General features: G+C 41.7%; 1 protein-coding gene across 1 annotated transcript; it reads right to left on the bottom strand.

Moving 5' to 3' along the window:
• Positions 1–14: 14 nt before the first annotated feature.
• On the bottom strand, positions 15–16,667 carry slc37a2 (solute carrier family 37 member 2). Its single transcript, XM_080013192.1, has 18 exons — positions 16,232–16,667; positions 13,954–14,035; positions 13,721–13,811; positions 12,621–12,699; positions 12,391–12,526; positions 10,566–10,642; positions 8,558–8,724; positions 8,414–8,451; positions 7,737–7,886; positions 6,531–6,621; positions 6,370–6,432; positions 5,902–5,987; positions 3,891–3,939; positions 3,720–3,793; positions 2,854–2,932; positions 2,146–2,243; positions 1,270–1,334; positions 15–254 (listed from the first exon to the last, which is right to left on the bottom strand). Exons 1-18 carry the CDS (start codon positions 16,288–16,290, stop codon positions 239–241), a joined length of 1,500 nt encoding a protein of 499 aa, XP_079869318.1. The 5' UTR covers positions 16,291–16,667; the 3' UTR covers positions 15–238.
• Positions 16,668–16,725: the final 58 nt, after the last annotated feature.

Below are 16,725 nucleotides of genomic sequence, written 5' to 3'. Positions count from 1 at the left end.
TTAATAACCATAAATCAATGGAAACCATGTTTTTGTTTAATGATACAAGATTAAAACCTACACAATGTAAGATTGTAATATAAACTGAACATTGAATGTCTTCCATTTAGTCTGAATGATAAAAACATGTACACAATTTAAAAAAAAAAAAAAAAAGAAAGGGGGGGGGGTGCGGTGGGGGGCACATATTGGTTCCCTTTTACAGTCTGGCAGTCCTCAGGGAAGGTGTGTGGATATCTCAGAATTCGTTAAACCTGAAACACAATGAGAATAGGCCAAACATATTACGAACCCTTTTATACTAATATGTTAAATAAAATGTATTTGATTTGGTCAAAGCTGAATGCATATGATTAACTTAAAGTGAGACTGATTGGTTCCCAAGCAAGCACAATTTGAAGGAACGCAAATCATGAATGGAGGTCTAGAACCACATGAGCAGCTGTGCTATGGTCCAGGGCGAGGGAATCAAACACCTGAGCCAAAAAACATACCAGCATACTACTTAGGCAAAGTAGTGTGTCGATTTGGTATGTCTTGGAAGTTAAGAATTCAAACATTAGCGCATCTGGAAACCTGAAATAATTCCAACAAAGCGTTTACAGGCCCAGAAAATTATGCAGGATCTGTGTTTACACAACGTTTTGTGTTATTGACATAAAACCAACCATGATGCGATAAGGACTGTCCAGGTCAAGTAAAGGTGAAGGAGTGCCGCTGCTGCGTTTACGGGGGCTCTGATCAGGATTTTTGGGGCCAAACGCTGGAAGCTCCGTCGGCCAATACCGATAACCGATCACAGGGTCTATTTGAAGCCTTCTATTTATCATGTAGCATTTCTTATTTATTTAACGATTCTTAACAAAATTGTATATTAAAGCAACAGTCTGTAACTTTTTTACCTTAAAATAACAGCTTCCAAATCCTTTTGATGGTACACTGACTTGTAATTTGGAGAATGGCACCTCTTTCATTCCCACTCACCCCCCGAACGCCTCTTCTTGCACTTTGTAACTTCTGTGTTCGGGTTTGAAACCGCGGGAAAAGTGCGTTACGCTTCACGGCTTTACGTCACTTTCTTAATGTCTGGCTCGGTAATTACCTTTTTTTTTTTATAAACATCCAAACAAACTTGCCGGTCAAAATGTCCCGCTCTTCTGATCGGCCTTTATACTGATCCGGCCTTCATACTGATCACCCATCAAACTATCTAGAACGAATATCGGCCGAAAACGATCAGAGCAACCTTAGTTGCATTGCTGTTCTCACCCTCTTCTTTGTCGCGTACGTCCGCACCACCCCTGCACCTCCTTGTACACGAGCCGGGACAGAAACTAGGAAGACAAACAGTGTGTGAGAAAAATAAACACTTGACCAAACTGAAGTATTTCAATATACAAATTGAATATACACATCATTGTATATTAAAAAAAACTTAATGAAGACTCACTCTTATAACAAGTAGTATTTTCTAATAGGTTTTAGTGTTATAAATTATTGCGTATGGCGTACTTATCGGTATTATACCGAGTGACTAGAAAATCAGTTGAATGGGTTGTTGCCGAATGAAGCCCTGAAGTAAAAAGGTATATAAAATATAATACTCAATTACAAAATCCTATCAACACCATCAGCGCAAACCATTACAATACAACTGCCATGGAATATTTTCAGTCTCACATCTGTAGTATATTTGTATATACAAAATAAGAGCAAATATTTTGACCATGTTAAGAGTTAAATCTTTTGAATGGCATAGAAACTGTTCTATGAAACATGCATTCATGCATCAGAAGTCATTTTCAATTCGATAGTGATCATTTATCTAGTTTTAGCAGATTTGAACTGCTTGCACCTGCTTTGCATGAAGGATGCAAAGTTTCTTTCAGTTGCTCAGATGGTTTGAGGCAGAGAAACAGCTTTTGGTCGCCTTAAAACAACTTCGTTTTTAGTTTTCGTTTTTATTTTAGCAACAGCACTTTCTAGTATCTCGTTCAAAACAAACAAGACGCTGGAAAGTTATCTCCTGAAAACAAATCGGTGACCTCAAGTCGCTTAGACGTGCATTACAGAAACTAGTTACATTTGGGTCGCGAAAAAAACATTTTTCCAGCGTACCCTCCAAGGTTCACAAAATGAACTCACCAAACATGCCAGGAGGTCCGAGACGATGAGCATGTAGAAGACATTGTTCCAGCCTGTGGGGGAGATCAGACCTGCCAGCAGAGGACCGGCGGCAGCTCCTGGAGGAAACACCCATAACACCTGGATCAGACTGGGATCTATCCAGTCCTTCTACACAGGTGACTTAAACCAACAGTTCTCAACTGGTCTGGCCTCGCAATCTATCGTCTATTTGTCCTTAGTCGTTAAGTCACTCATTTATTCCACAGAACAAAATCGTACCCACGATGATCTTCTGACAATATTAGCTTTTATTTTTATGAATGCCTTTTTTTTTTTTTGCATATAGTGAATTGGAAGATCTGCGTGGTTGGGAATATCCTCGTATCCGCAGCGCGTCAGCAAACAGTGTTATTCTTTTGCCAGATTGCCGGTAAAATAACCAGCTGTGAGGTCACGTGACCGCACCCTCCTGCATGCGATGGAAACGTCTGCATCGCGGTGGTGGGGTTTCCAAACCATAAACTTGATTGTTTGATTTGCATTTGGGATTAATAAGCGGTTACGGTGAGGGGCTTGTGTCGCTCTGGGCCACCACGTGGGAGCACCACTGCACACAACTCAACATGATCCCTTTGGACGATGTTGATCGTGAAAACCCTGATCTCGGTCGCTTGAAAGGCTGAGTGCATCGATCCGCACAGGCTTTTACCTCCACACCGTACATACCCACAGAGCCAGTTCCGTCAATAATGGCGGTGACTGTTGACAGTGCTCGGGAGTTCCCTCGCAGGCTTTCGTGGGTTCCCTGTTCAGAGACATTCTGTGTCAGGTGTGGGCAGCAGGTTAAGACTCAGTTGTACTGTTTCAGAAGGAGAGATCATTGTTTCGCAAAAGTTGACACATTTCAAGATTCAAGATTCAAGAGGTTATTTGTCACATACATATACATACGGTGATACATATATGCAGTGAAATGTCATGACACGCTGTGATTACGCACAATAAGCTCTATAAGCTCTAAAAATACAAGAAATACTAAGATGTGCGTAATCGACACGAAGCGCTCGCGCAGGCGGCCCGCAAGGGGCGGCGCCACACTGTGCGTATCCCATAGAAACTTCACATTTTGGACTCGGATACCTCAGGCAGGGGCGATGTAACCAACATCGCAGTCATTTTCCTTGAGATTGAGAACTTCCTCGGGTCCTTGATTCTTATTCAACACAATCATCCGCTACGTGCGCATTTTGTGACTTATTTTTAGAGTTCACAAGCTGCCGCTGATGGCAGGTCAGCGGCGGATCCACAAGTCCGGTGTCAGATGGTTTGCTCTCGGTTACGTGAGAGAGGCCAATTGGGTTGGAAAATCGCAGCCGGGTGTCGTGCCTTGTTTGTAACTCCATGTCACTTGTTTAAAAAAACACAGAGTACTCCGATTGAGTTTCAACGCAATGACGTTATGTCGGCGTAATAATAATAACAAATGCTTGTGCTTTACGTTCTGCTTGGGCAAGCAGAGGCCGACGGACAGAGAATCACAGAGCGAGGTGAAGTGAGTTCTTGTCCGAGGCGAGCGGTGCTCTCATACTTACCAAATCAGCAGACACGGCGGTGGTGATGAGGGCATAAGGCCCGTTCACCAGGCTCCCACACACCAGGAGCATAGCTGGAGGAGACGTTGAGAAAAAAGCGTAGTAGCTTAGTCGTAACTAATGTCATTAATGCATTTGGAAACAAAGTAACTGGTTTGAATCCAATCTTACCCACTGTGGTTCCGAGGCTGCTTTGTCCGATGTAGTTGTAGAGGAAGAGCTTTAACATGGAGAAAAACAGTCAAATTCAAACAGTCAAATAGAGTGTGTTTTTGGTATTTAAGTCTTGAATTGCACATGTTACAGTGGAATTGACACCAGCTCAAGACTGTTTGGGTAGAGCAGGAGTCAGGTAAATGAGGCCAGTAAATGTGACTTAGACCTGTCATCACAGCCGTATTTTAGTGTGCGTCCGTATCTCAGAAGCATGAGCGTGTTGCTCACGGCGGTTAGTGTTGTTAGTTTACCTCATTATTTGACACTTTGGCCACTTATATGAACATCTGACATTGTAACATTACACACCGATCGGCCACAACATTAAAACCACAGACAGGTGAAGTGAATAACATTGTCCATCTTGTTACAATGGCGCCTGTCAAGGGGTGGGATATATGAGGCAGCAAGTGAACAGTCAGTTCTTGAAGTTGATGTTAGGCGATCGACTCCCATCGATTACGATTGACATTGATGAAAGACGATTTGTTTTTTTTCCCTTTTTTAATCCGCCAGGAAAAACCTGAGCGTTGAAACGGCGTAAGTGCAGTTTACCGTGTGCTGAAACTGGAGCGGAGTGGGGGAACAGGAGAGAGGGAGTGGAGCCCCTCCCCCTCTCCGCTCAGAGCTGTCGAGTGATGAGTGATGATTTACAGTCACGTACAAGGACGTTAAGAGGGGCAGGTGCTAAAAAAAAGAAAAGGCTCATGGACCCCCAGATCTGTTCTAGGTATTTTGCCGCTCTGGGCCAACGGAGCAGCACGGTGGAGCGCATGTTCATGCCCACGATGATGCGCATCGGGACGCCTGTGATCTGTGCAGACAATCCGCTACCCCGATGCCCATTCACACTTAACCCACCCACCTTACTTCACCCACCCTCCGCACGTGCCTACTGCTCTATATGCAAATCTTGTGATTTTAATATAGCAATATATAATACAATCTCAACGAGAAAGAATTTATTTTGTTTCCTTAGTTTCTTACTTGTATGGAAATTGAAAAACGTAAACCTAACTCAGAGAATTGGTCATGGACGCCCATGGACGCCTCATTGATGCGCGTGGGAAGCAAAATCTAGCCTGTCTGGTCCAATCCCATAAATTATAAAGTTCATGCTGCTATGATAGAAAGGTGTCAGAACACACAGTGCATCACAGCTTCTGTGTATGGGGCTGTATAGACGTAGACCGGTCAGTGCCCAGGCTGATTCCTGTCCACCCCCGAAACACCTACAATGGGCACGTGAGTGTCAGAACTGGACCATGGAGCAATGGAAGAAGGTGGCCTGGTCTGATGAATCACATTTTCTTCTACATCATGTGGATGGCTGGGATTAGGGTCCGATCCGATCGAGCATCTGTGGGATGTGCTGGAACAACAAGCCTGATCCATGGGGGCCCCACCTCGCAACTTCCAGGACTTAAAGGATCTGCTGCTAACGTCTTAGTGCCACATACCACAGGACACCTTCAGGGGTCTTGTGGAGTCCATGCCTCGATGGGTCACAGCTGTTTTGGTGACACGAGGGGGAGCTTCACAATATTAGTTTTTATTAGTGGTGGTTTAATGTTGAGGCTGATCTGTGTGTATATATATATGACAGGGAAAAAAGGAAAAAGCATAATAGGTCCCCTTTAAGGTTTAAATGCTTGCCCCGTTGCACTGCATTTAAGCACATTGAGAAGCTGCAGCAAAGGGAAGTGGTAAGTTTCTGCAGCAGAGTGGTACGTTTCTCAGCGGGGTTGTGTTAGGAACCAACATCTTAATAAGGTTAAAAAATAGCGAACCTTTCCTTTTATAAAAAGCATTAGGAGGCCCGACCCTGAAGACCCCCCCACAAAAAAAAACTTGTTTGATATATGATGCTAGTAAGAAAAACTTTCAATGTGCTTCTTAGATGATATATGGGACCACTCAACAACAATGACTCAGATGATATCATATTAAATCTAATTACAAGTACCATCGGAGCAGCAACAAGCAGCATGACACAGCAGGTGGTCGCTCTTCCGCTGGTGTAGTCAGACACCACGCCGGCTACAATGCCTCCTGGAAGCAGCAACACGTACAAACAAGATTGGGGGGAAAAAGTGATCTTACACTGAAGAACGAGACAGGATAATTCATTCACTATTTACAAGTAGCCATGTAACTATGGACAGTTACATTGCATCTTGCGGTGCGTGGAACTTGCATGTGTTTTTTTGCTATTGGAAAGCAGGGGCGCTTGTATCCAAAGCGACAGCCCTCAGCCAGAACAAGTAACACCATTATGGAAAGAGTTGTGCAATTGTTTCTAAGCAATATTTCTGCAATTTCCTGCAAGAGTTTTTCTTGCATCAATCATCATAATCAGCATCAGATTAGGGAATGGTGGTGATGGCAATGTCAGTGGATAGAACATTTTGTCAAGTGAAGGCCAGAAGCTCACCCATGATTCCTCCAACATCAAATAGGGTCGACATGTCTCCTGCCTCCTTGGCCTCGAAATGAGCTAAAAAAAGAAAGTCATGTTAATGATCAAAAATTGAGAAGATTTATGCTCAAGATTAAAATATCAGATGATGAGATAGTGATCGTATTTATACTCACCAACGTTTGAGATATAGAGTGGTAGCCAATAAAGGAAGGTGTAGCTGACTAATTTAGCAAACAGCAGACAGAGAGAGAACTCCAACACCCCCTGTACGAAAAGACAAGACACACTAAACGGTAAACCCTGAAAAAATACTGCAGGTTTTTGGGAAAGATTTGGCATGATTTGCCAGGCTCGGCACCGGTATGTAGCGGCAAAAGAACTACAAAGTTGAACAACGGAGGCTGTGCAACATGAGGGATACAGGAATAGTTTGAGTGTTCTCGGTCAGATGATGATGATGATGAGGCTATTGAACTCTGATATCTTTGGTATTCTGGTATGTTATAGCAGGGATTCCTAAGCTTTCCTAAGGCAAGTCTTGGAAGACTAAATGCCGGCTGAGGACCGCACTACAAAGAAAATTTATAATAAACTGTGGTTTCACATATTCGGATAAAAAGTGGCAAATCTCACAACAAGAACTCGCCACCAAAGTCACCATGTGAATAAATACTGGTGAGGTTTTGTCTGGCCCGCGTCTTGGAATGATCTGATCCAGGTTTATTAAGTGAAATGTTCATTGGGCCTGGTCTGTGAAACATGCACCTGATCAGATTTGAACGCTAAATCTACTTGGCAATGTTTCCGCTAACATATTGGGATCCATTTGTTTCTCTTGTCCGATTTTGTCCTGTGGTACAATGCACATGTGTTTGGAAATACGTGGGAAGGTATTTCTCAGATGAACTGTGCAGATGTTCACTAAGGGTGATTCTCCCCTCTGATTGGGACTTTTCACCACTGCTTATTTGCGCCCAACCCTGAAGTGGAACTGCCCTTTTTGGTGTTGACAGGGCTGAAGCCGGATTTGGGGCATGGCTTTATATGAGATATAATACAGAAATGTATCTTGATAAATTCAATAGCAGTGTCTTGGTAGGACCCCGGCCCAATAAACAAAACTAATATCTAAACTACTAAAATTGGGCTACATAGTTTAAACATTTTATATTATGGCTTGAAATGGGTCAATAAGGGATAAGCAGCAATGAGCTGGAATTTGATCATATAGCTTTTATATGCTGTCCTGTTGAAGCAATGTCCTTAAAACTGATTTTAGATCATTTCAACCAATTGTCATTGTGCTTTATGCATTTACTGTACTACCAGTCCTGAAACCTCCAAAGAATCAAGGAACTAACCGGGTAGAATCAACTCACTGGTATACTGAGAGCTCCACAGAAGCTGATGGCCTGGGTGTGGTCCTCTGCCTCCTCAGAGTGTTCCGTCGTGGTTGTGGAATGATTGACGAAGATTCCATCATTTGTGGTTGGGTTGTGCAAGACCGGTTCACTCTCTGCACTTTCCTGCTGCTTTGGCAACCAGATTTTGTACAAACACAGCGAAAAGAGTTATCGATCAAGCATATACAGGAATGTTACTTTTAAAATTCAACATGGTATGTTACAATATGTTACTCCCATTAACTGTAACTAATTATATTACACATTAGTTCATACAGGAAGTGAGGTAGTAAACAGAATGCTAATTTGCATGACTTATGTGGGTTACAATCCTTTTCCACAAATGTAAGTTAAGTGGTCGTCAGTATACTCAATACAAAGTGTCTCAACCATACTACTACTTGTTATTTTGTGATTTCTGTAACAGGTGGGAAGTATGTTAACAATGTCATACACATTTTTCAGATGAAACAAAATACAATAAAAAATATTAACATTTTGTTATTCCAGGGGAGAAATTGACAGGAGGTTGACAGAACAGTGCAAGTCAAAGAAAAGGGAACAATAAATCAAAACGAATAAAAAAGAAATGAAAGGAAATAAAATAAATTGTCAACAGGGAGTAGCACTTGTGCATGTGAGACACAACTTACATGGTGCTGAGGAGGCTGGCAGCCGACATCCTCGGGCTCTGTGAAGAATAGGCGAAGGTTGATCAATAAGTACGAGAGGGAGAGGTAACCATTACCAGGAACAAGAGTTTGAATAAGAATTCTGCAACGCAAAGAGCAACTTACTCTCGACCAAGAAGAAAAAACAAAGGACCCCCGTGGAGCAGATGATGATGCCAGGGACGATGAACGACAAGCCCCAAGCAGAGGACACGAAAACCCCAGCGATGAGGGAGCCCAGGATGTTTCCCACCGAGGTGTGGGAGTTCCAGACCCCCATGATGAAGCCGCGCCTAGTTCCAGAACAGCGAGATGTGCAGTTTATTCTTCACCTCTTTTACTCCGTAAAATCATATTTGTGTCAGTATTTAAATCACTTTGGTAGTTTCCAGTGTTGGGGGTTACATGTCGTAAGTAACACGTGTTATGTCGCCGTCGTTGTTTGCGTGCTATTTTAATAAATTAAGTTGATTGTTATAGTTATCAATCGCAAGCATATTTAAGATATAGCTGCCATTAATTTCCCATTTGTTATGTGTTGTGCTCCAAATGTTTATACCTTCATTATTTAGAGGTTTCACAATTCCGATTCGAAATTGAAAGTTTGATCACTCGATTTCGCACTTCGAAATCACAAGCAGGTTCGCGATTCTCCCCGCAGGTTTGTGGGTAATATTGTCCGACGTGGATCAATAAATGTGATCTCTAATGCAACGTTTGCTGCAAATAAACTGCATACTGTAGGGCTGAAGTGGAGCTTTGGGGTGGGTGCAAACCGAAACCCGAGCTCGCAGTTTGTGCATTTGAACAATTTAAAGAAAAATTGTACTCAATTCAATAAAATATGATCTATTTAACAATATGTCCACTTCATATATCCACTTGGGAGGGAAGAACAGAGACCAGCAGCTTGTGACAGAAGACGTGATGGATGTGATTTGGATTGTGATATCAAAGAAAAGATAATAATGTAAAACCAAACACGATGCTGTGATATGATGAGTAACATAAGGAAAAAAGTCAGAGTAGAGAAGCAGGTACAGAGCGGACACGGGGGGGACGCACTCCCAGTAGTTGCGAAAAAGGTTTGTCTCTTTTGGGCTTGGGCAGATTTCCGTTTAAATCGCCTATCTTTAAATCGTCTGTCATCAATGTCCATCACGGTCGACTCCATCGATCGTGATGGACATTGATGACAGACGATCTTTTTTTGCTTTTCATCCCCCAAGAAATATCCGAGCAATATATAATATAATCTCATATAGAAAGATTGATTTATTTCATTTCCTTAGTTTCTTACTTGTATGGAAAATGAAAAACGTCAACAAAAATCAAAGAATTGGAATGGAGTTTTTTTTTCCCCTAGACAGTGGTGTGTGCTAGCTCTTGGATCTATTTATTTTCATTTGTTACTTACATGTATGAAACAAAATTTTTAAACACAACTGAGACATTACATTACATTCTATGCGCACGCAAACCATTATTTATGATGATTTAATGTGACACGACTCAAAGTTACTTATTGAGAAACAAGTATTTTTCTTTACAAATCAAGACTTGATAGTCTAACAACGGCATAGCGGTCAGTGCAAAAAAAATATATATATATATATGTTTAAATCGAAAAACAAATCGGATCGTGACCTTGAAATCGAAAGTCAATTTGAATCGTGACAACGCTATCATATATATATCTATATATCTTTTACATGACGTGTCAAACTTGATAGACCTGGTTTTATTTCAGTGGTGTGGGGTTGGTGTGGTTTGAGCAGCCACTCCTGACCTGGATCTAGTTAATTGGATCAGGGTGGCTGCTTACTTGTTGCTCGTTGGTTGGTCAAGTGAACAACAGATTAAAACCCCCATCTTCACACACACTCAGGATAGGGGCCCTGTCATGACATGTCTGTCTGCTCCTGGCTAATTCCAACTGGCCCACTCTCTCCAATAAACTGGGGCTTACAACCCCCTGTCTTCTATGTCGCTGTACCAGAGGGCCCTAAAAACGCCACTTGGGTGGTGTGTCGTGGGAAAAACTGCCACAATTTCTCAAGAGTGTCTTTATAAATAAGCGAAAATAAGCGTATCAATAATGTGTAGTCAGCAGTAAATGCACAAAGACACTCACTTCCCCTTTCCAAACCAGTTCCCCACACAGGCCACAACAGCAGGCCAGCCGGTGGTCTGCATCAAACCATTCATGGCCTGTAAGAAGATAGAGAGAGGGGCAGGGAGGGGCGTATCAAAATCAGCTCTATTATCCGTCAGAGAAAGCGCTGGTGGAGGCAACGCTGATGTAACACTACAAAAGCCTTCTTTAATGGAGTGGTCTGCTGGGGAAACAGCATCACCACAGCTGACAGGAAGCTGATTGATAAACTGATCAAGAAGGCCAGCTCTGTCCTGGGGGGCCCCCTGGACCCGGTGCAGGTGGTGGGAGAAAGGAGGACGATGGCTCAGCGGTCATCCTTGATGGAGAACGAATCCCACCCCATGCATGACACTCTGACGGCACTGCAGGGCTCCATCAGCGATAGGCTGCTTCACCCAAAGTGTGGGAAGGAGCGCTATCGCAGGTGCTTCCTTCATGCGGCTGTCAGACTGTATAACCAACAGCGCACCCAGTAGACCACACACACACACACACACACAACTGGGAAAATCCAAAGTGCAATTTTTTTTATCAAAAAGGAAAAACAAAAACAAAAGTACAATCCCTAATGTGCAATTTGTCAGAATATGTACACTACGCTTCATTACACTGATTCCTATTTATGCTGTTTCTACTTAAGATTATATTTTTCTATGTATTTTATATTGTTTATAGGGCTTAGCTTGATTCTGACTTACTTTAGTTACTATGACTCTTTATTGATGCTCTTTATTTTCTGCTGTCACTTTTTGCTGCTGTAACTGTGCAAATTTCCCCGTTGCGCCACTAATAAAGGTTTGTCATATCTTATCTTATCTTATCTTGAAAATTCCACTTGTAAGAGTAATGTAGTGATAAAAAATAGTAATATTGTATAGCGATCTCCTCTAAGCAACAGGGGAGTCGCAGAGACAAAGTAAGAGGAATTGAGAGTCACCAGAGAAGAACGTGCTACAAACTTGCAGCCGACCCTGAGGACCTGCATTTAGCCTGAGCATTGGAGCAGTCATGTGACAGCGACTTGAGTCATGTGCTGCAGCCCTAAAGCTTCGACCGACTCCTGTCTTGTTGAAGCCGGTGAGTTTCGTTTCCCGTGAGCATCTGTTCATTCCTTATGCATTTGGTTTGCTAGATCTGTAGCGGTGACGCTCTTTTCCCACCTCTGTTTGATCGGCGACAAATCCACAAAATAAAGTTGTATATTAGACAAACTTTCGTCACCATTATGACTTTAAATACTGGGCAATAAAGATAGAAATGCTTTCATTTCACTGTTTGTATCAATACAGGGAATCAATACAGGCGCTTTCGGAAGTTTGAAATGGACACCACGTCTTCCTGGTGAATTATTCTTAAGGGAATCATCCGATTGGATGTTGTCCAACATATCCTAAAAAGTAGCATTGTCAAAGCAATCTCACATCAACATTGATGTGTTTTTCCCAAATTAGTAAAGTAGAATTCATGTGCTATATTAACCCTAACCAAGTATAAAAATATTATGTGGTATTCAATACCTAATTTCAATACTTAAGAAGTTTATTGCTTCAGAATCATGGAGACAGACAATAAATGACATGGTTTACTGATGTCATTACCTTAATGTTAAAACGTGTTTTTGCAAGCTATGCTCGAAAAGGCATGGTTTTGGTCGAGGTATCACATCAGTAACGGAATGGACTTTTATAAGCGATACCCCATTCTCGCTGCACACAATATAGAGTGTTTCCACTTGCAACACAACTCTTTAAATGAGTATTTAATATATACAAGGATGTAGAAAATGCAGGTGACTGTTTACCTGGATGAAAGCATAGTACCATATCGAGTGAATGTTCCAGTAGAAACCCAGTCCAAACAGACAAGTGAAGAGTCCACTGAGCAGCATCCCACAGGTAAGGTAGTAACGCAGTGGCAGGCGCTCTCCAAATATCCCACTTGAAGAGTAGGGCAACACAAAAAAAAAGTTATTTATAAAGCACACTATTATACATATATGATGTATATATACCACTGTATGTGAACACCAACCTGAAAAACATGCCAATGGCATATGCAACAAGGAATGAGTTATCCACTGCTCCAAACAGCGTCTTGTAGTTGTCTTGGTCTACATAGGGATGTACATAGAGTCTTAAATGTTCAAAGTTTTATTTTAAGTATTTTATTCCTGAATTAGGAATGTCATTTACCCATGAGTTGCAGTGGCAGCACATGGACAAAAAAGCAGTGCAGCCAAGAAAGAGATATATGAGACATGTGACATATGACATATATACACATCCTCCTGCACAACGTTAACAGCTATGTGTTTATCTGAGTTATTGATTATCCTATTTTATTTTTTAATCTCTTTCTTGACTCCGCTGTTTTTTGCTGCTGAAACGCCTGAATTTCCCTCCGAGCATTAATAGAGTCTAATCTTAATAGAGTTTTGGATTAACCTGAACATAAAAATGTGGTTTCTCCTTTTATTTATGCTGGTCAGGTAATGCTTGGGCACCCACTTGGCAACACAAATAAAACAAATCTTCCGAGAATTTCCTAACTTGAAAAACGTGTGTGTCCACAAAAACACAACGGCAGCATCAAACTGTGACTAAATCACCGAAGTGGCCGACCCAATAGGTGGTTGGTAATGGCCAGAACTAACCTCTTTGGAAGCGTCACAAACATGCAGAACATTCAATATCACAACATCTTAACATGTGACCTTCCCATGATGCTTAGTTCCAAACTTAACCTACCAGCGTATTGCACATTAACAACAAAAGGAGTCTAACACATCAAAAACTGCACTGTAGGCAGATTCACAAAATGTTAAATCGCCAGTGAGGAGGCAACACCGTCACCAACCCAAATTATTCTGGGTCAATGACAGATTTGATTAAGTCAAATAAAGCAAATTGGACTAACAGTATATTGTATATATATACACTATATTGTTGCTGTCCTGATTTTGATCTTGAAAATCTATTACTTTTCTATTAATATTTGGTTTTGCCTCAATGTAAATTACAATTGTCATGCCCGAATGAATGACGAGCTGAAAAGCACGTTTTTTCTTTTTTTTTTAAGAAAGACGATAAAATCATCTCAACTCAAAGTTGTTTCACATGACATAAACTCACCAAAAGGTGCCCAGTCGCACCAAGTGTCATTGTCAGTAACGTTGAGCCCTGAAGGCCTGATGACCGTGGAGCAGTTCCTGTGCAGTTCGCTCTGGATATTGAAAGAACGAACAATGACGCAAAAATCTGATGTAACACAACATGAACTACATACTGTATCCTAGATACTGTGCAATTCCCTGCGCGTGTATTTTTTTCTAGACTTAAAAAAGGTAGCTGTGAAAAACAATCACCTTAACGATGCTGATAGGCTTGCGTGACAGGTGGTATGCAGTGTAGAAGAGGAAGGTGAGGAAAAGTGTGAAGCTTCTGTACCTGCAAATAAAGACTAAATTAGGCTTTAGCTTAAAATATAAAGGGTGATAGATAGATAGATAGATAGATAGATAGATAGATAGATAGATAGATAGATAGATAGATAGATAGATAGATAGATAGATAGATAGATAGATAGATAGATAGATAGATAGATAGATAGATAGTTAGACAGACAGACAGACAGATATAACCTGTTGATAAACAATAAATATAAACATAAAAACACAAATAACAACAATACAGCTTATTGATCACATGACTGCTCATAAATAAAATCTTAGAGGATCTTCAACTCAGTCCGTATAAAAATGCTGGTTCCCATCGTTTATAACAGTTTATAGGGAAGCTTTACTTTAAAAAAATAATACTCACATTGTTCTAATATGGCCCACAATGCCTCAATAAACATGTTGAATCTCCCTTTTTGAATATATGAAGCCCAGTTATGAATGACGGGAACCAAACTGCTAATAATTAACTGGGTTGAATAACAGTGAACCTATCCTTTGGCAATAAACATTTAACGCACGTCATGCTTTGTAACGGTCAGCTTTGATATGAATGACAATTACAATTACAAATATAGATGCAGGCAGCAATACACAGAGTCCATTTCAATCATGTGAGGTACATTTCACATTTTGCTGATTTTCCGTAATCCAGCATCGAACGACAAGGATTCCGCCTGATTCAAGATTCAAGAGGTTTATTTGTCACATACATATGCATACTTTCATACATACATGGAGTGAAATGTCAAAATTTCACTGGATGGATTCTGGCAGGATTCTGACCCGAATCTCTCCTGTCAGACAATATTGAATTTTGTAATAGTGTAATTGTCCGGCCATAATAGTCATCTTTATTCTTTGTCCTTATTTTGTAATTATTTTGTAATTACATTTGTAATTATTTTATATAACAAACACGATAAATACATGTTACTTTCAATTTTGTACTTTATTGCCCTTCTTCTTCTGCTAACAATCTACAATCAAAGAACTCAGTTAAACAGGTGAATTGCCAGTAATGTAATACAGACAACAGTTATTGGACATAATTTGGAATTTGACTTATAATGGAAGGACTTGTCATTATATGATGCTTTCTCCCTTTTCATTTTAAGCCTGAACATGAAATTTCTTCAAAACAACCGTCTATTTTTGCCTCTAAACCAAACCTTATCTTTAGAAAATGGAAACCGGTTGACATCGTCCCGTGATTATTTGTATTTTTCAGGGTGCAATTTTTTCCGATGCGTTCCGAGAATATGAAAGTCATCACGGCCTCGCAGAGTTTGCATCTTTCGCAAATCCCGCAAAGTAAGGAGGGACACAACGCCGCAACTAACACGGGTAAGATCCAAAAACAAATGTCTTCATTTACAAAAAGACCAAAGAGATGAAATATCATTGAACAGCCCCGCCCGACATCAACCAGGTAAGAGGGTACATAACACACACACACACACACACACACATTGTAATCTCTAACCACTACAAAGCGATGGGTGCTACACCATGCACCGCCCGCGACGCTAATGGACGTCCGAAAACACAACCGGCACATTTAAAAGGAACTACTTTGAACGCGGGCGATGCGCGAACGCTCGTCTACTTCCATCCGGCTACTTCCGTTCAAATGCAGTCGATTTTTCACTCATTCCCGCTGCGTATGTGGATGAAACTTGAACCACAAGATGCCTGCGAGACGTCCCGGTTCTGACGACACCTCAACCGCGTCCGTGGCTGCAGTGGTCGTCCTGTTCCAGACACTTTTGCCCAGAAAAGTGCCAAGGAGAATAAAAATAATCAAAATAATCCGAGCAATAAAGGGATGGGATTGTAATTACAATTATGACAATTACGAATGCACATGCCTTGTGGAGGACGTTATCTAACGATGAGAATAGCCCACAAACACACACACACACACACACACACACACACACACACACACACATCATACATCAGGGTAATAACGGTTTAGTTAACGGGGCTGATGTTTGCTACAATCGAGAAGTCTCTGTCTATCGATTAGTCGTCGAGTCGATAGACAAATCAATCAAAGCTTGAATGTGATAAGACTCGGGTGCATCAGGTTGGAACCCTATAACCCTGACCCCGTAACCCCACCGGGGGTAGGGGGGGGGGGGGCAGGAGATAAACGCACATAAAGGTGTAAATAACTTACCAAGTGTCTCTGGAAAAGGCCGTGAGAAGTCGGACGCCGGGAGCCAGGGAGGGCCTCATGTTTGAACGGACGTTGCTCGACAACCCCAAAGTCAATACCTCAGCGAGGAAACCACCTCCAGACACGCCGGTGGATTCGGCATTACATTACATCATTATACATCGTAACACGGGACTACTGCACCAAAAAAAAAACAAAAAAAAACGTAAAAATAAAAAATAAAACCGGCGGAGAGAAATGGAGACAGCATGGAAAGAAACACAGTTAAAAGTGGTTGATTCGAGGAGTCCTGCAACTTCCAGCACGACGGCCACCCATGCTTCACGGCTCCGCGCCGCGTTAATACTCCGCGTTTTCTTTTCCCGCGGACTATTAATACCCGGCCGCCTGTACGTTGTCACGCGGTGAGTATCTGACGTGCCCGAAAGCGGCTCCATTGTTTTCAGCGAGAAGGAGTTCTTCCATGAGGTGTCCCCCCCCCCCCAGCGCGGAGC

Source organism: Zeus faber (assembly GCF_960531495.2).
Source record: "Zeus faber genome assembly, chromosome: 14".
NCBI lineage: Eukaryota > Metazoa > Chordata > Actinopteri > Zeiformes > Zeidae > Zeus > Zeus faber.
The sequence above is the reverse complement of the archived record's forward strand: the minus strand, read 5'-3'. Positions and strand labels throughout refer to the sequence as shown.

Bases quoted from the DNA above. Each gene is read 5' to 3' on its own strand.
- slc37a2 (XM_080013192.1), bottom strand. From the start codon at position 16,290: ATGAGGCCCTCCCTGGCTCCCGGCGTCCGACTTCTCACGGCCTTTTCC. The intron at 8,725-10,565 runs GTGAGTGTCTTT...TTCTGGAACTAG, and splicing joins AACTGGTTTGGAAAGGGGAA to GCGCGGCTTCATCATGGGGG. The intron at 7,887-8,413 runs GTAAGTTGTGTC...TTGCCAAAGCAG, and splicing joins GCCAGCCTCCTCAGCACCAT to CAGGAAAGTGCAGAGAGTGA.